The sequence below is a fragment of the Drosophila subobscura genome, chromosome A, assembly GCF_008121235.1.
Source record: "Drosophila subobscura isolate 14011-0131.10 chromosome A, UCBerk_Dsub_1.0, whole genome shotgun sequence".
Taxonomy (NCBI): domain Eukaryota; kingdom Metazoa; phylum Arthropoda; class Insecta; order Diptera; family Drosophilidae; genus Drosophila; species Drosophila subobscura.
In genome coordinates this window covers 6,903,801-6,926,903 of record NC_048530.1, presented here as the reverse complement: position 1 = coordinate 6,926,903, position 23,103 = coordinate 6,903,801, and the positions used below count along the sequence as shown (strand labels likewise).

At 49.1% G+C, this 23,103-nt stretch overlaps 3 protein-coding genes across 4 annotated transcripts; all 3 read left to right on the top strand.

Annotated features, from left to right (window-relative positions):
* The first annotated feature begins 6,405 nt into the window (after nt 1-6,405).
* Nucleotides 6,406-7,858, top strand: LOC117891797 (ERI1 exoribonuclease 2-like). 2 transcript variants are annotated; one of them, XM_034797475.1, is made up of 4 exons: nt 6,407-7,220; nt 7,274-7,462; nt 7,521-7,676; nt 7,739-7,858. In XM_034797475.1, the coding sequence occupies exon 1, from the start codon at nt 6,490-6,492 to the stop codon at nt 7,159-7,161; it is 672 nt and encodes a 223-aa protein (XP_034653366.1). In that variant the 5' UTR covers nt 6,407-6,489; the 3' UTR covers nt 7,162-7,220; nt 7,274-7,462; nt 7,521-7,676; nt 7,739-7,858. The 2 variants fall into 2 exon arrangements, with proteins under 2 accessions (XP_034653375.1, XP_034653366.1); XM_034797484.1 differs by lacking the exons at nt 7,521-7,676; nt 7,739-7,858 and having other exon boundaries at nt 6,406-7,220; nt 7,281-7,294.
* A 10,364-nt stretch (nt 7,859-18,222) lies between these two features.
* Nucleotides 18,223-20,817, top strand: LOC117903345 (inner membrane metabolite transport protein YgcS). Its single transcript, XM_034815294.1, has 7 exons — nt 18,223-18,740; nt 18,809-18,987; nt 19,213-19,394; nt 19,448-19,686; nt 19,789-20,075; nt 20,146-20,433; nt 20,491-20,817. The coding sequence occupies exons 1-7, from the start codon at nt 18,277-18,279 to the stop codon at nt 20,544-20,546; spliced, it is 1,695 nt and encodes a 564-aa protein (XP_034671185.1). The 5' UTR covers nt 18,223-18,276; the 3' UTR covers nt 20,547-20,817.
* Nucleotides 20,818-21,815: 998 nt separating this feature from the next.
* LOC117903351 (3-oxoacyl-[acyl-carrier-protein] reductase FabG) lies at nt 21,816-22,752 on the top strand. The gene has a single exon (XM_034815302.1). The coding sequence runs from the start codon at nt 21,854-21,856 to the stop codon at nt 22,619-22,621; it is 768 nt and encodes a 255-aa protein (XP_034671193.1). The 5' UTR covers nt 21,816-21,853; the 3' UTR covers nt 22,622-22,752.
* Nucleotides 22,753-23,103: the final 351 nt, after the last annotated feature.

The window sequence follows — 23,103 nt, the reverse complement described above, 5'->3', positions numbered from 1 at the left end:
GATGCGTGGCGGATGCACAATTATACTTGGGACTGTCTCTGCTTTACGGAGTTTGAAGTTAAGTAATTGTGGAGTTTCCATATGTTGGAAATTAATTCCGGAATCACTCCATTCCGTAGTTTTAGCTCCGCAAATCTATGAATATTTATTCATGAACGAAATTAAACTATTGCTTGGAGTTTGGAGCAAGACTTTCGGGGCAGAGTGCAGTCGGCAAACACGAATTCAATTTCGTTGAACAATTGTTGACCTCATTGATAAGTCAGTAAACGAAAGGCCATGCCCCAAACCCAACCGCTGGAACTGTGTAAATCTCATCCACACACACACACACACACGCTGTGCTTGCACACTCGACAAACTTTAGTCGGATGCTCCATCACCTTTCTGTGAGCTACTTACAGACACGCCGCACATTTAGCTTGAGCTCCACACCTCGCCTCTCCACCTTCTCTCAGTTGCCTTACACATGACAAATCACGGTGGGTGGCGGGTGGCGGGTGGCGGCTGGCGGGGGCAGAGATTGTGAGAAGCTGTCTCTGTCAGTTCTTTCTCTCGCTTTTTGACAAAGACATCAGCGAATCAGTGAATCAGCGTCGAATGGAAGTTAACAGTTATTCCATTCCGCACTCTGTCAATATGAATTTATGCAAGCTGTTGTCGCCATCCGACGCCCATACCTAAACTACCACCCCCTCCCCGTATCCTACTGTCTGCTGCCCTTTACGTCGCGTTCACAGCTCCTTCCTCTAGGGTGGGTGTGCCTCCCTGGGGGGTGTACCACCTTCCCCGCTCCCCGCTCAAACATATGCCAAACTCTCACTATGCTTTTAGCCTTCTTATTCCCACTGCAGCCACACTGGCACAGGGTACTCGACGGGGGCTCTGCAGTGTACAGAAGCTAGAAACTGATGATCGCTTGAAATCTATTACTGTATCAAAGTATTTGTGATCCCTGGAATAATGGAACAATGGAAACTTCCCGCACAAATGGCCGGAATGTGCAAAATTGCTGAACATGAACGCTTCGTGGCTTGAAATGCGATTTTACTTCAAATAATAATCCAATTAGCACGCCCACCGTCTATTATGGATAGCCCAAACCATGCCTCAAATTGTATTAGATGCCATTAGCAAACGCTTACAATGCGACTCCCCGCCATCAGAGGTTGCTTCGGCTGCTGTAACATCTGGCATCTTATTGTAGTGGCGCGGGGTAACTTCTAGTCGGATCAACTGGCCAGCGGCTGCGAGTATCTGTGTCGCTTTGGTTACGCGCTTCTGTGCCGTCCCCCTGTGCTCCACGGTTCTCCTCGGTGCTCCTCTGTTCTCCTCGTCTCTCCTCTATTCGCTCTGTTTTGTTTGGGCAACAAAGGCTCTGCCGTAATATAATGCGCATGCATTACACTGCCACATAGATCCCAGTGCCTCATCCACAGCCTCAGCCATCCCATACACCATGTCCCATTCGCCCATTCGCCCAATCGCCCCTTCTCCTTGTATAATATCTGGCCATTGTGTAGTTGTATTTCAAGTGTAGTTACATAATTTGCTGCTCGGCTGCCGCTGTTGCCGCAACGCACACAAACACAGAAGCAACACTCCCTTTGTCCATGGCTTCTGCTGCTGACACACAAATTACGGGCAAGGCCATAACATTCATGTGCCGGCTCCTAAAAATATGCAATAAAATGAAACTAAACTCCAACGGTTGCCGTCAGCTGTCCCGAATAGAGCCGAAAAAGAGCTCGGCAGCAGCCAGAAGGAGCAAGGAGTCTGCAAGGAGCTAAAGCTGAAGCCACAGCCACAGCCACAGCATCATTCAAAATTGGAGCATGGCTGTGTCGTTGGGTGGTTCAAGGCTGCCCAGGATAATCAGCGCCGCCATAGAAAAAGAAGAAACCAAAAAAATGGGAGCACAAACTGCAAACCAATCAACAAGCAAATCCAATACAACCCAAGGGACCGACCCAGGGATCACTAACTAACACTCGGAGGGAGTGAGCAGCATCCCATACATGGAACCATACAAATAGGGACCCTTAGCCACCACCCCACAGCCATTCACACACATAAAGAATACAAATCGTATTGCCACTTAAACTGAAAATGGCTTGCTACACATGCCCCCCTGTCCCTGTCCCTATCCCCGTCCCAATCCCTATCCCTGAACGCAGTTGCGACTCCTTGCTGGCTCCTAGAGATGGTAGATAAAATTTGATTTAAATTTAAGACTCCCGCCCATCATCCAGTGCTCGTAAACCGAATGTGCCACAGACCCAGAGACCTACTTAAAGATCGTAAAACAGGCAGACACTTCGGCGTATCTACAATCAAACACTAGCCCAAATAATGGTGTGGCATGCAAATGGAAAGTGACTTTTGCAGCACTGCATTAAAGCAGTGTTGGAAATGTGCCAATATGCGGTACACCCGAAAATTTATTACCCACAGGGCAACATTTTCTGGTAGCACTTCAAGCAGAGGAAAGCTAATTGTGTGCCCCTTGGGATAGCCACCCTGTGGTCACCTTTTAAATCTATCGCAATAACTATCGCCTCACTCTACCATCCCTAGGGCTGAGCATGTGTGCGCGTCTGTGTGTATGCTGGTGACGGGCTTTCAATTATGGCTGATTCTGAGCTGCCATCAAGTCCGAAACTGAAATGTTTGAATACATTGCCATTTAGCTGAGCGGGAGGGGAGCGGCGGATGTCCCATGCCCATGCCACACCATGTCCATGGGCTGGGCTGTGCGGTGGCATGGGCGTGGCAGGGCATACATACATATATCACTTCTGGAGTGCGACAGAAAGCGTAAATCAAATGATATGCGAGTGCAAGTATGACAAGTATGTATTATGTTGGTAACTATGTGTTATCAGCCGCCAGGCCGCCACCCCGCAGAGTCCCCCCTCCTTACACAACAGCCCCACACATGCCACAAGCTGTGCTTGGGCAGGGGGCAGGCATTCAGTGGAATGTAACAGAGCAGAGCAGAGCCAAGCAAGCACAAGGACAGGATGGGACGTAGCTACAGACAGACATGTTTATCGCCATATTCTCCGAGGCATGACTAAAGATGCAAAAGGCATAAATACTCCCTGAGAAGCAGGCGACAAAGCGGCTCAAAATGCCACTGAGGCAAAGTGCGGGCAGGGCAAAAGAACTGCCGCCAGTGGGAGGCACAGGCACAGTCAGAGGCAGAGGCCCGTCTCCTCCAACGCCCATGGGGCATTGGCAATGGCAATGGCAATGGGAATGGAAATGACAATGAGACAATGGCGCACAATGCTTCGATTACGGCGATAATTGAATGAAAACCCCAGCGATTGTCGACTGACATTTATGCTCGGGAGATGGTAAATGGCACAATTACCGATAAGCGACCATTCGAATATTGCACGGGCACAAAGAGAGGCACTCTATCCACAGCTTCCTCAGACCCAAGCACGTAGCGCAATTGCTCAGACTGGAGTGTCGTTTTTGGGGGGGATTTTCCCTTAAAACTACAACAAAATAATAGGTGGCACGTACACGGCTGCTCTTCTGCCATCAATGAGCAACCGTGGGGCAAATGAATATCTTTCCCCAGTTATTTCTGACCATTATTATGCGTAAGTGTAATGCGAGTTGGGCCAAAGTTTGAAAGTAAACATCAAAAAACGCTGCAGGGAGGTGGACAGCATCTGTGTGGCATTCCTTTGGCTTCTTCTCATTTCCTTTAGGATCATTAAAAACTAATAAAAAAGTAAGCCAGGATGTGGCTGGCGGTCATGTCATGTCGTGTCACTGATTCCTAATCGAATCCGAGCTGCGAAGTGCCCAGCGATTGCCTAAATTACTCAGCCATGTCCGCGCCATCGACCCACTTATCGATAGCACGTTGCCAGGCAGTTCCAGCTTCAGCGTCCACTCTATCCTCCTCACTGCCTGCTCTGGAAAAGAGAATGACAAACTGCGGTACACGTTGTGACAGCTGTCCGTCGTAGGGTCCCGGATAGCATCGTCCATCTGCATAACATCCATCATCCGTGCAGATTCGAGACACCAACAAAAAAAACACAAACGCACCAGATACAATTATGGGCAGGGCTGGGCAGGGGGGTTATCCTGCCCTGTGTGTCCCTCTCGCTTTTCGTCACGATTGGCAGCGCCAGGGTGCAATATTGCCCGAGGTCACTGTGTGGCAGGCACAGGCACAGGGGAGCAGGCAGCGTTGTTGCCAAGCGTGAAGGAAAACAAACAGGCGCCAAATGCAGGCAGCTCCCAACTAAGGGATACCCAAGGGCGGCAGCAGGGATCGTTGAGGCTCACCAGTCAGCAATTGAGCGAATCGATTGACCTGCTGATATTCCCCTTGCATGACGATGCGTACCCCCTAGATGGTCAAACGCAAAAGGGAAAGTGTCATTGAGATGTCAGCTGTGAAAAGTCGCCAGCATCGTTGACTGGCGACGATCCCCGCTTCAATTCAGCTCCGTTGGGTCCCCAACCCAACCCATTCCATCCCACCCACTCATCCTGCTGTGTTTGTGTGTGGCAAGCCAATAAATATGGTGTTTAAGGCAACATCCCAGCTACATGCTGTGGGCTGTGGGTGTCCATTGTGTTGGCAAACTGTGAAACTGTGCAAAGGCGTTCGAGCATAAACAGTTTTTGACATTGTCGGCCCAAGACACATGCTAATGCCGGACCAGACACCAAGAGACACCCACAGACCCAGAGACAACCAGACACACCCGGGAGCAACTCACTGGATGAGTGAGTGCTTGAGGCACGCGGAGAAATAAATGATCACCATGGCAGCCTCAGCTCGTGATGGAATGATGCAAATAAGCAGAACAAAGATATCAAATATATCTGAGAGAGGGGGAAACCATTCCCACCGCGACAAAACATGCACAATCAATATTCCTGTTAAGCCAAATTGATTTTCCCCAAAGCATAATCTATCTGAATAATTTCCATAGTAGTGCATGGTCCTGGCGTTTTGCGTGAATCAATGAATGAATATTCCGCATAGGGTAAATGAATGAGTGAATGACTGGAGGCTCACTCGCTTTCGCTCTCCCACAAAACAGTTTTCTGGCATTTTGTGGTAGTGTAGTGGCCTGCTGCATATGTGCCTGGATCGTTGGTCCGTGTTGGTCCGTTTTGGTCCGGTCCGGTCCGGTCCGGCATTGCCCAGTCAGCCATAAACGTTATCGCCTTCTGGCAAACCGCCCAATGGCCCGCTCCCCAATTCGTTTATCCTGCAGGCAACGCTCCTCCTGGCCATCTTGTCTGCCCACTCGGCTCGACATTGCGACAAAATGCATGAATGGCTCTGCCGCTGCGTTTACTCTGCGGCCACAGACTGCTGCTGGCTTGTCTCCGTGTCCCAACATACAATATATAAGCCTCATATCTATAGAGCGACATGCCCGTACTATATCTTTTTTGGCTTTTATAGCTCTCACCGAGATTCACGTTTTTAGGGTCTCGGCCTTTGGCCTTTATGGACTCATTTCGTGACTGAACGTGATGTGAAAGTTGTCGCACACACAAGCCCACAAATAGGGACACAGCCCCCTACGTGAGTTTTTGGGGTAAACCGATTTGTCATTATTATTGAAGACCATAAAATCCCTCGGGCCAGGGCCGGAGCCAGCTCCCATCGACGGCCATGGGCCATGGGGCAACAACAGCAAAATGTTTGGCTCTCGTCTATGAATGGGTCACGCCAAGTCAAAACGTTTAGGAAGCGCTTAAAAAGCATCCATCCAAACGCACACAAAGACACACAAGCATGGCAATAGAGAGGGAGCGGGCGGTTTGTAGTGCAAGGACACGCTTCAGGTACTATCATGTATCATCAGCACATCACACATCAAACGAGCAAAATCCCATCGCAGACATTTACCCCAGGCGAGACATGTGTCTGCCCGTGTGTGTCTCTGTTGCCTCCTGCCTGCTGCTGCCTGGCGCCCCATTCGGCTCCCGCTCCCAAAAACTGTGCCACACTAATGTCAATGTTAGGAAAGGGTGTCGGAGAGTGGAGGAGCGCCATGGCAGGCACGCAGCAGTTATGTTTGGACCTTGAGCTGCAGATGAGTTGCGAGTCATGAATAGAGGATATCGAGGGGATATCCCTGATCGATGGAGGGGAAAGTCATGCAGTGAAAGTGAGAGGTGCGCCACATTCGATTTACAGTGGGAAGCAGCGCTGCACCAGAAACTATCGATGGTCACACTTGTCAGATTCGAATTTGCTGACTTGAAAGCCTGTGACGGCTTCGATCACTAATTCGGCACTTTATTAGTTGAGAATTGTAGCACAGAGTGTCACAAGTAAGCCTTGACACGTCTGAAAAAAGGGCCTTCGACATTTCTACATAAATCAGACCATAAACCAAAAGGAAGTTCACTCGTTCACATCTAGAGAACAAATTGAAAGAAAATACATTTTTTCCAAAAAATAAAACGCGTTACAATTAACGATTAACGATGCATGGCTATACGCATGCCATTGCCGTGGACTTTGAGGCCACTTGCTTTAAGGATCAGCCGGTTCCAGAATTACGTGACTCGGAAATAATTGAGTTCCCAGCCGTTTTGGTCGATCTGAAAACGGGCAAAGTGGAGGCCGAGTTTCACACTTACGTGAAGCCCGTCGAAAGGCCACAACTGAGCGAATATTGCACCAATTTGACGGGCATACGGCAGAGGACTGTGGATGCCGCTGTGACTGTGCAGACAGCTATCAATCGATTCACCGAGTGGCTCGAGAAGGAGCTGAAGGTACGCAACCTTGTGCTGCCGAAGATGAGCGAGACCAATCCGAAGGGTAACTGCATCCTTGTCACCTGGACCAACTGGGACTTTAACATATGTCTGGTCAAGGAGTGTGAACGCAAGAAAATGCGCAAGCCCAGCTACTTCGATCAGTGGATGAATGCCAAGGCCATATACCGCACCTTCTACAAGTTTTATCCCTATAACTTTGAAAAAGCGCTGTCCCGTCTGCGCCTGACCTTCCGGGGACGTGCCCACTCCGGCATCGCTGATGCCAGAAACTTGGCCACGCTCCTGGTCAGGATGTACCGTGATGGTGCCCCCCTGGCGGTCACCACAGATCTGTCGCCAGAGCTGAAGCTCAACGAGAACGGTGGCTTCTGAGTGGCGAAAACAAAACACAATTAATTAACATATTGGTTTATAGGCACAACTCCACAAAGGTAAGCGCTAAATAAGTTTGTTCTTTCATTTATATAAGCTATTATTTTTGCAGCCTTCAGTCGTCCTCTACACACACAAACTACACTGCAAAAATTGAATTTATTGATGGTATTAATAAGAGTACACTACGCCACAATTACACACACCAAAGAACATGAAGGACGACTAAGAGTTGTGCCTATGCCAGAGCACAAACAAACAGACTGCGAGCTGTACCAAAAACTGAACACAAACTCGCAAGGTAATTCGTTGGCTCATTGCTTTTTGTTTGTTGTACTTTAAATCATTTCTTTGGACAGATCGGCATGTAAAATGTAATCGGGTCTGAAGGCTGCCAACATTTTACATGCCGGATTATTATATGTGGAATGCAACACTTCAATGAAAACACACTGACGACACACAAAACAGGAAGGCTGACTAAGAGATAAGCCTTTGAAAACTGCAACCAAAAGGTAAGAGCCAAACAAAATTGATTCTCTTTTTATTTTGTGTTTTATTGAATTTCTTTTGACAGACTTCAAATTTGTTTGTGCAACAAAAAATCAGCTTCCACATCTGCCTCGAAATCGGAACGAATGCGCCCTGCGATTTCGAGTGCAGCTAAATGTTTACACACTGGAATAAATTACCTGAAGGTGAATACATGGAATGTCCTTTTGGCATTTAGCAATAAATATAAACATTTGGAATACACAAACTCGTACCCCTGTGTATTTTTCCAAGTGGGATAATTGTAATAGAAACAATGGAGAGGCAGACCTGACTTGGGGAAACGCTTGAAAAATTCCTTCGCTAAACATTTTTATGTCCTGCAGTCTGCGCGAACCTCCATCTGTCTCCCCCTCCACAGAAGAATGCGGATTCAAGATGGAATTTCCTTTGGATTCCATCCTTTCCCTTCCTTCGCTCTCTCCTGCTCCGACTACCCGTTGGCCAAGTTGTGACGTGTCACTTAGAGAAAGTGTTGGAGACAGACAGACAGACAAACAGACAGACAGACAGAGAGACTTGCTTGCCCCATCCCCTGGGCAGAAGCATCCGTGCAGCACGTTATGGAATTTCCTTTGTTCTTCTTTCCAATCAGTAAGAGTGAAATGTGCCCCTGAGGTGTGAGAGAATGTGTAGCGAAACGAAAATGTGAATGCAACACCTTGTGGCAAATGCGCAGCCCTACACGTACGTACCTTCCACCTCCCACCTCCCACCTCAATTCCGCTTCCGTATCCCCTTCCCCTTCCGCTTCCGCTGCCCTCCCTCTCCATCCATTTCTCTGATGTTTGCTTAACCAAATTAAAGTTTTCGGGGCAAACGTGTGGCCTGGCCTGTGTGTTCGGTTTTTGGGGTCCGACTCCTGTGGTTCCTGAGGCCTCCTGCGAGTATTTCTATTGCTCTCCCCTTGGCAGCAGCATCCTGGCATCGAAGCATCGTAGCATCCTTCTGCCTAATTAGTTGTAAGCGAATTTGTATTCAATTTGCTCAACTGGCATTGGTATGCCCCTCACTCCACTTCCTACACTTCCACGCCACTTCCTGTTGCTCTTCCAGGAACACTTGCTCCTGGCTCCTGGCGGCGGCCACTCGAAGGCTCACTCGAAGGCCCAGCCCAAAGTGTTTCATAACTCGGTATGGCAGGCCATAAATTATGTTTCCTACGACTTGGCAATTAAGCCCCGAGAATGAGCGTTAGAATGAGACTGGAAATGGAGTAGAATGGGGGAAGCGTGCCGACCAATATAGTTTCGCATGGATCTCTCTCTCTCTCTGGCTGTCTGTCTCCGGCCTCGACCCCATCAAATTTACACCTAACAAACTTCATAACAGAGTCATAAAACCCTCCACAAACACACACACACACACTAGAACACTGGAACACTGAAACACATGGCCCGACTGGGGGGCATAACCATGGACCGGCTGTGTAGGCCATAAAAATGTTAAGGCAAAGAGAAAACAGCCGAAAAACCAACCAGAGGATGGGCTGAGCCACCCAAGGATACCGACTGCCAAGTGCCACAATCGAGAGTGAGAGAGTGTGAGCCTGTGATGCCGATACCCTGCAATCGCAAACAGTTCCAGCAAATAGAAGCAAGAATTCAGTCTTAAAATTCTGCAGATTTTCCCCACGATACATCAATGCTAATATAATGATCCTAACTGAACCATTTATACCCCCAAAGATAATGGTTTTCTTCGCTGTTAGAATCAGTATACCTTTCAGCTTGGGTCTTTCAGCAGGCAAAACAGCACAAGAAGGCGAAACAGGGCGGCGGCAGTGGGTGGATGGTGGTGATGGTGATGGTGGTGGGCGGAGGCACTTAAAGTGCTTGGAAAGCTCTTTAAACAACACACCTAACCCCAGCCCTGGCCTCTGGAATTGCTCTCTTTTGGCCTCTGCTAAAAATATGCATATGAATATTAAACTACTCGGACAGGATGTGGGGGCTGTGGCTGTGTGGCAGAACTCAAAGTTTTGCTGCTCTTAGTGGAAAGCAGAGCCACAGACACAGCCACAGACCCATTCGCATACCCATTGACACCCACCACTCTCGGGGAGGGGTCGGACAGGGGCAGACAGTTTGTGTTTGCATGTCACTGAGCCTGTAATGTATTCTAATTGAATGTTGAACTTGACCATCTTCACATATGCGACTAACTAAAACAGGAAAGGACCAGAACCACCTACACTCACTCAGCACAGAGAGCAGAGAGCAGAGGCACATGGATACAGGCACAGGCACAGGCACATTCACAGGATGTGCATGGAGCAGCAGTTGAAAACAAGATAGGAAGGATGTCAGCCAGCCAACCCAACACACAAGAGGCTGGGAGGAGTGTCTAAAACAGCAGGATATGGTGTAGTTATTTGACTAAAAGAAACACATACTCACACTCATACAGCAGAGCACTACGAGTGTAGATAATAATATGCCTGAGAACTATTCAAACAGAACATGAAACAGTCGCACTCTTGGCAGAGATGGAGCTTCAGTGGTACGTACTTTGGATCTAATTTAATGCCTCATTGCATCCCTAATAGTTCCTGCATAAATGAACAGAGTCAAATGTTGGTAAGGAATTTCATTCAATGTAATCTTCTTTGCTGCTCATTCGAATGGAAAGTTGGCAAATAAACTCAAAGCACAAGAATGTATGCTGGTGAGTTTTCCAGTTTTGCAGTTTTCATTTGGTAGAAACAATGCTGAAAAGTAACCCATTAGTGGGGTTCTAAAGCGCACATTGAATGGGATGGGTTTTCCAATTGAAATTCAGAAATCATTTGCATGAACACAAATTCCAAGCTCCTGTCTCTTGCTTTAGTCCTGAATTCTCGGTTTCTGCTGCTGCTGATGCTCCTCCTGCTCCTGCTCCTGCTGCTGCTGCTGTAACTCTGTAATTTTATTAAAAATTATTGACCAAACCACGCCTGCTACAGCGTATACCATTTCCCACAATATCATATACTACCCCACCATAGCCGCACATTCATTGATTGCATTCGTTCGAAGTGCTAGCGACTGGGGGAGGCCAACGAAACCATAAAAAGCAACAATCAAACAGAGATACATGGCTATACAGGCAGGGAAACAATTTCCCAAAAATATATACATATAAATAAATATGCACAGAGGAGTGTGTAGGAAAAGTGTATTTGTTCAACGCCAAATGCAATTTCCATAACAAATCAAATATTTTATGGCCCCGAATGCCAAATGGCAGCCCAAAAAATGTTTGTCGGCTTTAAAGCTAACCGCAAAAAATGATATTCTTTCCATTCCTGCTGCTTCTTCTGGCCTTTTGTCCTTGTGTCCTGCCAGCCCTGCCAGCCCTGCCAGTGTTCTGCTGCTCTTCTCGGACAGTCCCTAAATCACTAAATGGGTCACAAATATGCATATGTCTGCGCGTGTCTCCCACTAGAGAATAGAAAATCGAGAGCCGAGAAAAGCCAACAATTAGTCGAGCATTTGCTGAAAATAATATTTGTTACATGTCCCAAGCAGAAGTGCAAACATAAATAAAGTCGAAACATTAACTTAAGGCTGGTACACCGAGGCCGTAGATACCCTTCAGAGGGTAATTCCTCTGCTCATAAACTCTGATGTGGGCCATGCCTTATTCTATTGGTCAGATCTACTTTCTAAATGGTTCACAATTGAATAATTTTAATTGCTGAAACTTACACTACCGATAGCAGCAGAAATGAAATGGCTTCAGGTTTATATGCCATAAATCGCATCAACTGAATAAAGTATATAATGAGTTTAAAGTGAGTTGAACTGCGGCAATAGTTTTTATCTGAAAGAAAATCGATATTGTGTTTTATATCTGGCAACATTCGGAATATTTATGACCATGCTCACCTATAAATAAAAATTATGCTGTGTGTAAGATTTGAATGTTTAAATATTCCAAGCCAACGGTAGGGAAAAATGCTTTCATAAATGCTAGATATGCATCGCATGGGATGCACGCACAATAAAATACAACAGAACTGGGAGGGACTGTACCCCCCAAACTATCGCTGCGAAGAATATAAAGATGAAAATATGTAAAATATTTATGCAAGTTTATTTGTCGCACTTTCTGCTTTTATTATCCCTTAAAGTAACTCTGATTGTATCTAAATCATCAAGATGCTGATTCGTTTCTTTCAGTGCAGTTTCGTTTTTAATCCATTATCCCCAGGGGTCGACCCCTTGAATTTTATTATGTAATTGTTCCCCTCTCTTAAGGATGACTTAATCTGTTATCCCCAGAGGTACCGCTCTCCCTCTGATTGTACCCTTTGTGTTTATTCTTTCTGATTGTGTCTGTGTATCTAAGCCCCTCTGATTGTATTTAACTATTATCTAACGTCTTTCGCTTGTTTATTTTTACCCGATTGTTTTTGTGTTATTTGTTCTGCATTTTCACAGCAAGCGCAATCAGGGGAATAGGGGGAGTGCTTTCATGCTACGCTTAACTTTAAAACACACAAACACACACACAGACACATAATGCACTTGACACTTGCATGTGTGTGGGTGTTGGGTGTTGGGTAGCGGATTGAGGGTGTGGCACAATGGGAAATGTGGCTAGAACATTTACGCAAAGCCCAGCGGCGACGGCTGCGGCTCCTGCAACACAAGCCCCCAAAAAAGCTCCACCAAAGCTGCAGCAATTAACTGTTGCAGAAGGGTAATCAGTGGGAGGTGCCACAGGATGGCTGTGGCAGCAGGGATGCTGGGGGGGCTGTGAAACAACAAATCAGCCGTGGCTAAAACTTTGATGCACTTGTTTAAAACATTCAAAGAAGCGAAAAATCGTTTAAGTAAGCCGGATTGCAAATACCACAAATCGGTGCCTTCAGAGGGGAGCTGTGAGGGACTAGGACAAGGGACAAGGGACATGGGGTCGCTAGTCGAAAGTTCTCTTTAAGCCTACGCAAGCTGACGCAACCCTGTTTGGGAGGCGGCCGAACTCGAGCCCAAACCCGAGCCCTACTCCACGCCAGAACCCGAATCCCTGCGGCCTACGAGAGAGGGTGAGTGCATGTTGTGGCAGAGCGTTAAGCGTTGGATGGTCACTCCTTCTCTGCGACTGTCCCTGTTTCACTCCTACTCTCACCACATCTCTGTTGTGTACCCTGTACACGCGGAAATACAAGGGTATCATGTAAACGAAGTGTACACATAAATGTATGCATAGAGGCCGAATTGGAGTTAAGGTACCCATAAATAGAGGGTATCCCTTGGTCGCTATCTGGAGCGTCTTCTCCGCACTCAGTCTGTCTGTGTGTCTCTTTTTTCTGCTCTTCTTGCGGGAAATGCAACAAAAACAAAACGCTAAACCACCAAACACCAAATGCTGTCGCTGTCAGACGGAGAGGGTGCACACGCCTGGTGTATGGGGCGAGGGGGAGTAAAAGTGGGAGCGAGCGGCAGCTGCAATGGCAGGGCCATAACATAACGTTTCATTAGAGATGAGCTGATAAACATGCAGGCTGCGCAGCGGTAACGACTCCCACGCCACCGACAAAAGTTTCACTGGCATTCTTCATAATATACTTACAGAAACACCTCCTTATAAGCTGAAAGTAATCATTGCAGTTACATTTTCAATATCTGTTTTTTTCCAACTGTAAAATAGTCTACACATGATTATCTATGTCCATACATATGTACATACATACATACATATGTACTCAGGCGCAGAGTACACGGGTTCTAGATGAAAACCACCTGGACTCTTTTGTCACCTGTCAGCACACTCATGCGTCCTCTCCTCCTCTCATTCTTTGGGTTCTCGTGTGGGTGCCGTTTTTGTTGCTGGCATTTGCCTTTTGTTTTTCGGTGGCCCTAAAAAATTGCAGTTTCTTGTTGTTGTGAGAGTTAGAGGGGATAGGCGGTGTGCGTTGGGTGTTGGGTGTTGGTCGTTGCAGGGAGGGAACATGGGTGACCAACAGCGAAGGGCAGAATGTTGAAGGGGTAGAGCCCGGGGACTGATCCCCCGCTCTTGTGGTCGGACGCACGACAACAACAGCGTTCAAATTTGAGTGGTCACGGGTGTTGTGCAGGGAAAATAGTGGGTTTGTGTGGGAGAAGAGTGCAAAAGGGTGTGGGTAGCGGGGTCGGTGGTCGTCAGTGTGCGTGAGGCGGGGACTTTGGCACGCCAATACAATAACAAATTAAAGGCACAAAGGATTTAGCATGTGGCACGGCTTACACTCTCCACTGCGGTGCTCTGCCATCAAGCACCCATCTCTCCTATACTCACTCTCTGTGTCTGTCTCTCTCTCTCTCTCTCTCTGCGAGTTTTTTGTGCGTGCAAATTGGGTTGCGTGGAGACAACAGCAGAGCGGAGCGGAATGGCATGCAAATGTGGCAAAGGCAGAAGCAGAATCAGAAGCAGCAGCGTCAACGGCAGCGGCAACAGAGGAGCTCTAGCGCTAAGCTTTAAGCGAACATTACCAGCGATTACCCCGTTACCGTAACCGTTACCGTTAGTTTCTGCTCAAAACAAGCTGAAGCAGCAGCAGAGACAAGGACGCTGGCAGCGGTAGTAGCAGCGGGTGAGCTGCCATGCGTACATCCTCCACCTAAGCTCATCAAAGCAGCGACCCGAGCATCGCAGCAGAGAGAGAGAGAGACAGAGAGCAACAAAAATATAGCTGCAGAAGACGAAGTTTTTGATACTCTTGCATTGGCATTCTTCGCTCTGAAAGCTCTATTACCACTGAGATATATGTAAAAGAGAAAATGTTCCTTCTCTGTACTGCAAACATGTGCTCAAAACAATGTTGCCATCTGCCAGGGTATACACAAGCGATGACAGTGACGTTCAACGAGGTAGATGCGATTGCGAAAGAGGATGAGCAGGAGCGGAATGAAGAAGCTCTGCGGCAGAGCCAGAGCAGCGTACAGAAAATTGCCTGGCCCCAGAGGACAGGTAGAGGAATATATGTAGTTTGATTATTCGACTTCGATAAAGTTATCAATTGGCGGCACACAATGCGGAGCGCCAACAAGCCAGCACCAGCAAGAGTCGGTCGGCAGCAGCAACTCTTAAGTGATTAAATGCAAGAGTCTCTCAAGCATGCAATTACGCTACCCAGGGAGCCTCTTGATTGTGATTGATGGATATATTGATATTCGCGCTGAAGGATACCCCTAGCAACCAGCAACAGGTAATTTTGCAGCAGAGTGCGTACCCCTTAATGGGTAAATGGAAAATGGCAAAAGGTAAAAGCTAACTGGTTAAAGTTGCAATGCAATTTGCAGAAAGCTCCTATGCTAATAGCCAGCACATTAATTCATCCTCTGGCCCCGCCCAACAGCCACTGGTGACTGGTTGACGTTGTTTTTGCAGCTGCAGGAAAACAGAGTCTCAATCAAGCACACTTGCACCTGCACCCCAGACCCGGAACTCGGAACTCGGAACCCTAAGCCCAGCATTGTTACAAAGCGCTAAATGCAATAAATTCCATAAAACTCTGGACGTCCCTAGAGATGGTAGTGTGCAATGAAAACTTACAATAACAAGATCCTCTGACTCCTCCGCCCATGATACAGTGGATGGCTCTCCTCGTCATTCGCCACTCGCCGCCACTCGCTTGCTGCAAAGCGTTGAGCGATCCTCTAGTCTTTCGTCGTTTGTCGCTAGTTAGTTACTCACGACGCACGCACATCTCCAGCGAGCATCTCCAAGCCGAGATGCAGGTAACGAGCAACGGAAAGAGTGGTACCAGTACCACTTCCAGAGAGTGAGGGGTATGCATACTTACGTACACACATAAACTTAAAGCGCCAATGAGGGACATTACATTATTGAGTTGGCGATGGCGATGGCGATGGTGATGGCGATTGCCGTCGATAGCTTGCGGTGGAATGGGGAAATGTGGGGGCCAATGTGGCACGGATCGGGACAGTTCTGGTGAGAGTGCGGGTGCGGTAGAGTTGGTCTGGTGGCTTGGCATCCTGGCTCCTGCGGTGTTGAGCTTGGGCATTAGTTTGACATTTACTTGGGCACGTCGTTAGCAGCTGAGTGCCACAAGCATTCACGCATGTGAGTGTGTGCTGCTGCTCCTGCTACTGCTGCTGCTGTTGTTGCCAGTACACCGCTAGAAAATATGCACATCCATGAAGACATAGAAAGGCCTACTAAGAATGCCCTAAAATATCAAAATGTCTTGAAAACACAACATTTTAATGGGAAAATTCTGTCACTAGAGAGATTTCTGCATTGGAAAAATTACGATCTGGCGCGCTCTTCGAGAAGTGGCTTATAAATTTCCTATCCCATGGGGATTATTTGATTCGATTGTCGCTCAGTGCATTCCTGTGCATTCCTGCTCTCTCTGCGTGTGTGTGTGTGTGTGTGTTTTTGTGTGTGGCACTCTAATGCTCTCGCCATGGCACGGCAATTCAAATAGTTGAAATTGTTTGAGCTTGATTTAGGCAGACACACACACACCTTGGCCGCAGACACACCCACCCAACGGGACCGGGGCCGGCGTCGGGGCAGCGTCAAGTTATTCGAAGCACTTTAGTCCATAGCCCCCGCCACCCACCACCCATCATCGTGCTCCACAGGCACACTCTCTCTCTCTCATAATGTTGCTCCGGCCAGACCGAAAGCACAACAAATTAAGCCTTTTAACAAACACAAACAAAAGTCCAATTTGTTGCCAAGTTGTGACGCTGGCCAAAATGCAAAGCCGTTAACTACAGCCACCCACATAGCCACACACAGCCACACACACACACACAGCCACTCGACAGTCGACAGTTTCCGCCCTCCAGATTGTCGGAGGTGCAAAAACTTTGGCGTCCATCCATCCATCCGTCCGTCCGTCCGTCCGACTGCCTCTTCTGGCTCCCAGCCCACGTCCATGGCTTCTAGCTACTGTTTGACTTAGATAATAGCGCAAAGAAAATTTGCCGTGGGCCACGGTCCCCGTCACTCCCTGAACGTGAACCTTCGTCTGTGTGTCTGTGTCTCTGATTCTGAGTCTGTTACTTTGACTGTATTTTGTGTATCTCTAGCTGATGAAATTAAACAAATTGTAGCTATAGCGTGGAAAAATTTCAGTCTTGGCAGAGGTTTCGTCATGCCTTTTATGGCATGCCACTGGGCATGGTCATGGCAGTGGGCACAGTGGCGCCAAGTCCATGGGGAGACAAGTGCAAAGGAATGAAAGAAAAGTGGGAAGAAAAAGCAGCAAAGAACACATTAAATGAATTAAGCAGGAGGGACTCACAACGTTTCCCCTCTGCCATTCGGCAATGCTGCATCTGGTGCTTTACAACACTGGTTCTTTTCTATAATTGTCTTTGCGTTAGCTGTACCATCCTAACCGATTTATCAGCTAAGCTACCTCTAATTATATCCGATTATCCAGCTCTGAAATCGCTTAATTACTATCAAATCGTGATGTAGCCGGTTTAGGCTTGTGGCTCTGCCTCTGCCTCTGGCTTTGACTCCCTTCTGTCCACTGTGCCAGAGAATGGGTGCAAAACAAATCACAGCCAGCACACGCCAGCATCCGTTCCGACTAGACCACAGCGCACTAAGCTTCTACATGAGTAATCGTAATCCCGAAAAGTTTTGCAGGGAAACCAACTCATAACCCGTAATCATCGCAATTAGTTTGCCCCCGATGACGACGACGACGACGACAACTGTTGGCCGAAATTGTACGGCTGGTAACAGTGACTGCCCTCAGCCCCCCTCTATACACCATCCGTTAACCGCCCAGAGGCGTAGATCTGGGCAGAAGAGACTCCGGCAGCAGACGTAAATCAGTTGGACGCTGCCATGTCGTCATCGGAACCATAATGAAAGTGGACCAGAAATACACATACGTATCATTCCGACTCCTAGGATACTATAACCGTTTGGCAGCGTGCAAGATATAGCCTCGGAGCCTTTTACAACTTGTTAATGGGCACTTTGAGGATTAGTTCAAATTAGACGCGTATAAAGCGTAAAGTGAAAATTTAAGCTTACAAATATGGGGTCTGCCCCTATCAGTCAGTGAGTGCAGAGTGTAGAAGCCATATGGTGGGTTTATAGAACCAATTGGATATGAATGCCAGCATACCCTTGGAGTGAACGACGTGTCCGGGGGTAACAGCAAATCAGTAACCAAATCACGGTGGCCATAAAGCACCCAGTTAGCATCCATCGCCCCATTCGTGTGCACAGCCACAGGCTGAGTGATCATATACGATGTGTGGCCTGATACAGATACAGATACAGATACTGATGATACTGGCTATGATGGCAATGATGCTGTTGATTAGAGCTGGTGGTGGTGGCGTCTGACAGGAGATTCGCGTCGCATAATTGTTTCTAAAGTGGAGAGGTGGCCAGGTGGCGGTGCCTGTCTGTTGGCCTACAGGGTAATCAGACAGTCGCTAGCTGCTCGAGGGGATTGCTGTCAACACACTTGATGGTTCCCACTGGGCGTGATTTAGGGGACTAGATGCTTCTGCCAGATATAACCTAACCGCCGCACGACTCCCATTCAGTAAGCAGTCAGCCGCGAGTCCAGGCACAAGCACCACACACACGATGAGCCAACAACTGGCGGAGAATCTACCCAAGCAGCTCCCACGCATCGAAGCCAAGGAGCAGAGCGAGGAGGAGGATGCTCCAGTTCCACCCACACCCGGAATAGTCGCAGACTTTGAGACGGCCATCGATGCGGCAGGCTTTGGAATGTTCAACATTCTGCTGCTGGTGGCCGCTGTGCCCGCGGCCATGGGCACCGTTTACGAGACTTCGACCATGTCCTACATCCTGCCCAGCGCCGAGTGTGACCTGAAGCTGAGCCTGCTGGACAAGGGCATTCTGAATGCCATCACCTATGCGGGCATGATCAGCTCGGCCGTCTTTTGGGGCTACTTTGCGGACACCAAGGGCAGGCGCAAGCTTCTCATCTACGGCTATGCCGTGGACACCGTCTGCGTGCTGGGCGGTGCCTTCAGCCAGAGCGTTGTCCAGCTGATGGTCTTCAAGTATTTCGGAGGTTTCTGGTGCGCAAAGGCTGACCCCAATCTCACTCTCTCTCTGACTCTAAACGAATCTCTCTCTTCAATCACAGCATGAGTGGCCCCTTTGCCGTGCTTATGACATACCTGACGGAGCTCCATGGCCGGCAGCATCGTCAGCGGATAATGATGATTGTGGGCATTATGTTCTCCATAGCCACACTCACGCTGCCTGGCCTGGCCATGCTTATACTGCCCCAAGATTGGGAACTAAACATTTGGAGTTTTAAGAGTAAGTACGAAGTCCGAGGTGCGAGGTGCGAGCTCCCGAGTGGCGTGTGGCCTGTGGCCAGGGGCGTGTTACGTGTTCTCACGATAAGGTCACGATAAGAACTATCTGGGAGATAGAGATGCTCCCACGAACAGCTGGTACAGAGATTACAGATTGGAGGCCCCATTCTGCAGCAGATTTCGCGCCTTTATTGTGCGACACATTTTATCTTCCCATTTTGTACAGTGACTGCCTGGCAAATGTTTGTGGCCGTAACAGCACTGCCCAGCCTCCTCAGCTCCATGCTGTTCCCCCTGTTTCCCGAGAGTCCCAAGTTTCTCATGTCCCGAGGTCGCAATCAGGAGGCACTGGCGGCCTTCCAGTTTATGTATGCCCTGAACACCCGCAAGCCCAAGGATTCATATCCAGTAAGTAGTGTCCAAGCCATCCAAAACGAGTCTAAAGAGGGTTCTGTTTGCAGTTCAAAGTGCTGGCCAATGAAGTGCCCGAGCAGGTGACCAAACACAAGGCACACGCAGGGCTAAAGCTGCCCATCGAGAGCTCGGCGGCTGCCACCGTCCCACCAGTGGATCCCGAGCTGGCAACCATGCCCAAGAGTGGCCTGAGTGCGGGCCTCTCCCAGCTGCGGCCACTGTTCACCAAGCCCTACCTCGGTCTCTCGCTCTGGGTCTATCTGCTCAACTTTTGCGTACTGCTGGGGTGAGTCGGGGTCACCAAAAACACACACACACACACACCCACACAGAGACAGGTAGAAGAACGAGTCTAACGGTTGCCCTTTGCTCTTTCCCTTACGTGCAGCCAGAACACCATGCGTTTGTGGCTGCCGCAGCTGTTTGCGTCCATCAACGAGTTCGAGCACCAGGTGGGTGGCCAGTCGGGGGAGACGAGCATCTGCAGAATATTGGAGTTCAGCGTAAACCGCACCCAGAGCCAGCTGGTGGCCGTCAAGGACCCCAATGCCGAGTGCACAGTGAATGTGACGGCGGCCACGTACACAAACAATCTGATTGTGGCAGCCGCCGGACTGGTGGCCTACATGCTGGCCGGCTTCCTGGTCAACCTGGTCGGCGTCAAGCGGATAATGAGTAAGTGCCCGTGCAGCCAGACACGTCGTCGCATTTATGTAAATCCAATCTCGAAAAATGTTACTTTCAGCTGTTGGACTTTTATGTGCCGCCTGCTGCTCGATTGGCATGTACTGGTCCAGCTCGGCTGCCTCCACAGTGGCCATTGCCTCGCTGTTTGTCACCATGGGCAGCATATCGGCGACATCGGTGATCAGTGCATCGGTGAGCCTGTTTCCCACGTCACTGCGCACAATGATTGTCTCGCTGGAGATGATGTTCGGTCGCCTCGGCTCACTGCTGGGCAACATCTTCTTTCCGGCCCTAATGGGTCTCGGCTGTGTGCCGCCCTTCTTCATGATCAGCTTCTTCATGTTGGGTAAGTGCAACAGTGACTGGTGTCCAAAGTACATACTCTTAATCAACCAACTTGCAGCTGGCTGTGTGATGGCTGCCTTCCTGCCGCTGAAGAATAAGGCGGCACTGAAGTGAACTCCAATTGCCATTTCCCCATTTTCCACTTCCCATTTCCCACTCCTACTTGTACATAACATTTAGCACTAAGTTTAGTCATTCCTTTGCCACTTTTTATGCTTTTTTTTTTCTCTACTTTATTTGTTGTGTGTCTGTGTCTCCTTCTGCTTTTGCTTTAATTAAAAGTTAATTTATTTAAGAATGAAACTTTCTGGGATTAAGCAATTTGTATGCAATTTCGTCTCTCGCCTGTCAATTACATGAATTCCTCTTCATCAATTTCCATAAACCGCCGGCACTTGTGAATGCATTCCTCGGGCAGGGCAGGGCAGGCCCTCAGGCGTTAGTGCACACAAATCAGAGACCAAATCAGAAGCGGAATGGATGCCGAGACTCCGAATGGCATTCCTTGGCTAATCATTACGGGTGTTAGGTCGGGGGTGGGGGAGCACAAATTGATGTGGAGCTATCGAGAGATAGCGAGAGAGCGAGAGAGCGATGGAGCGAGAGAGAGTGTGCCTGAAGCACTCTCCAGGCTGATGGAAACTAATGACTGCCCCATAGTTAGCACTTGTTTCGTTCCCATCTCGCACCATCACCTCGTCGCTTCAGGGCCTCCAGCTCCGGCTCGGTCTTCATTGCTCCCGGATCCTTATCTTCTTTGCCAGCTGGCGGGCGGGGGCGGGGGCGTTGATATACGAGCGCGCACTCAAGCCAAATGGAAATGCTAATTATCTGACAACGGAGATAAACGAAGGCGGAACGAAGATGCTCCTCAGCTTGAAGCACAAGCTTGAGCTGTGCTCTCCCGTCTAGCGACTTTGGATTACCCCTTTCCCTGGACACAGCTCTCCCTCTCCATGCATCCCATATACCCCTTCCCAGCAATGGATATGATTAAGCACTTTTTGGCGGAGTGAAGGAGAGGTGCACGCGCCCCCATTTAGGAGGCCCGTCTGCAACGGCCAATAAATGTGCTGTGTGTGTGCTGTGGGTGGAGCCAAAATGGCGCTTGGCCGGCACTTGGCATGATTTCACAAATGTTTAAAATCAGACAAACACACAAAAAACTTTTAATTAAAAACTTTTTTGGGTGCTCTAATGCGATGCTAGAGCATCGATAGCAACGGAAGGCCCGTCTCCAGAAAAGAAGAGCGCTGCCCCGAGGCAACACAACCCAACAAGTGGTTCGGAGAGCGGACAGGGCAGTCTGCCAGTCTTAATCTAATCTGGAAATGGGACTGAGACTGGGAGAGCGAGAGCGAGAGCGAGAGGCGTGCCCATAAAAGCCATGCGGGGCGTTCCGCTCCCCACAGTCGTTCAAGATGAGTCTCAGCGAGAAGGTGGTGATCGTGACGGGTGCTAGCAGCGGGATTGGTGCCGCCATTGCCCAGGTATTGGCTCGCGAGGGGGCCCGTCTGGCGCTGGTGGGTCGCAATGTGGCCAATCTGGAGGCCACACGCAGGACCCTGCAGCAGCAGGTGAAGGGCGTACGGGCGGAAATCGTTGCCGCTGACGTGACCAAGGATGCGGCGCTCATTGTCCAGCAGACGGTCGCACAGTTCGGGCGCATCGATGTGCTGGTGAACAACGCCGGCATCCTGGGCAAGGGTGGCCTCATCGATCTGGACATCGAGGAGTTTGACTCGGTGCTGAACACAAACCTGCGCGGCGTCGTGCTGCTGACAAAGGCCGTGCTCCCACATCTGCTGGAGACCAAGGGTGCCGTGGTCAATGTGAGCAGCTGCGCCGGTCTGCGTCCCTTTGCCGGCGCCCTCAGCTACGGCGTGTCCAAGGCGGCCCTCGATCAGTTCACCCGCATTGTGGCCCTCGAGATGGCACCGCAGGGAGTGCGTGTCAACTCGGTGAATCCCGGTTTCGTGGTGACCAACATCCACGAGCGCATCGGCATCGTTGATGAGGAATACAAGGCCATGCTGCAGCGTGCCATTGCGTCCCATCCCTTGGGCCGTGTCGGCGATGTGTTCGAGGTGGCCGAGGCGGTGGCCTTCCTGGCCAGCTCCAAGGCCAGCTTCACCACCGGCGCCCTCTTCCCCATTGACGGCGGCAAGCACAATCTGACGCCTCGTTAATCATCCTCCCTTTGACCACCCATAATTATACTCTTTCGTATATTTTTCCATTTCCTTCAACTTTCCCTTTTCCCTTTCACAATTTTTGTTTTTTTTTTTTGTGTTCAATAAATAAATAATAAGCAAGCGACTGTGTGGAGGAGTCATCTCTGGGTGTGGGCTCTGGCGTCTGGGGGTGACCCCGAAATGACCGTCATGGGTTTGCTGTGTCAGACACTTGACAGACTTGTTATCTATCCATCAGCCGGCACTGATAAGATGCACTGTCAGCAGCAGCAGCAACAGCAACAGCAGAAAAAACAGCAACAGCAACGGGGAACATGTTTGCTTTTTTTTGGGGTAATCTCCGGTGGGGAAGCCTTATCAGAGACACTCCAAAAATAACAACAGCAGGCCCAGGGGGGGTTGGTAGAAGGCAACGTGTTGGATGCGTGTTCCCCTCGTTTTGTCTGTGTGGGGCGGGGGGTGGTACCTTCGGTCAA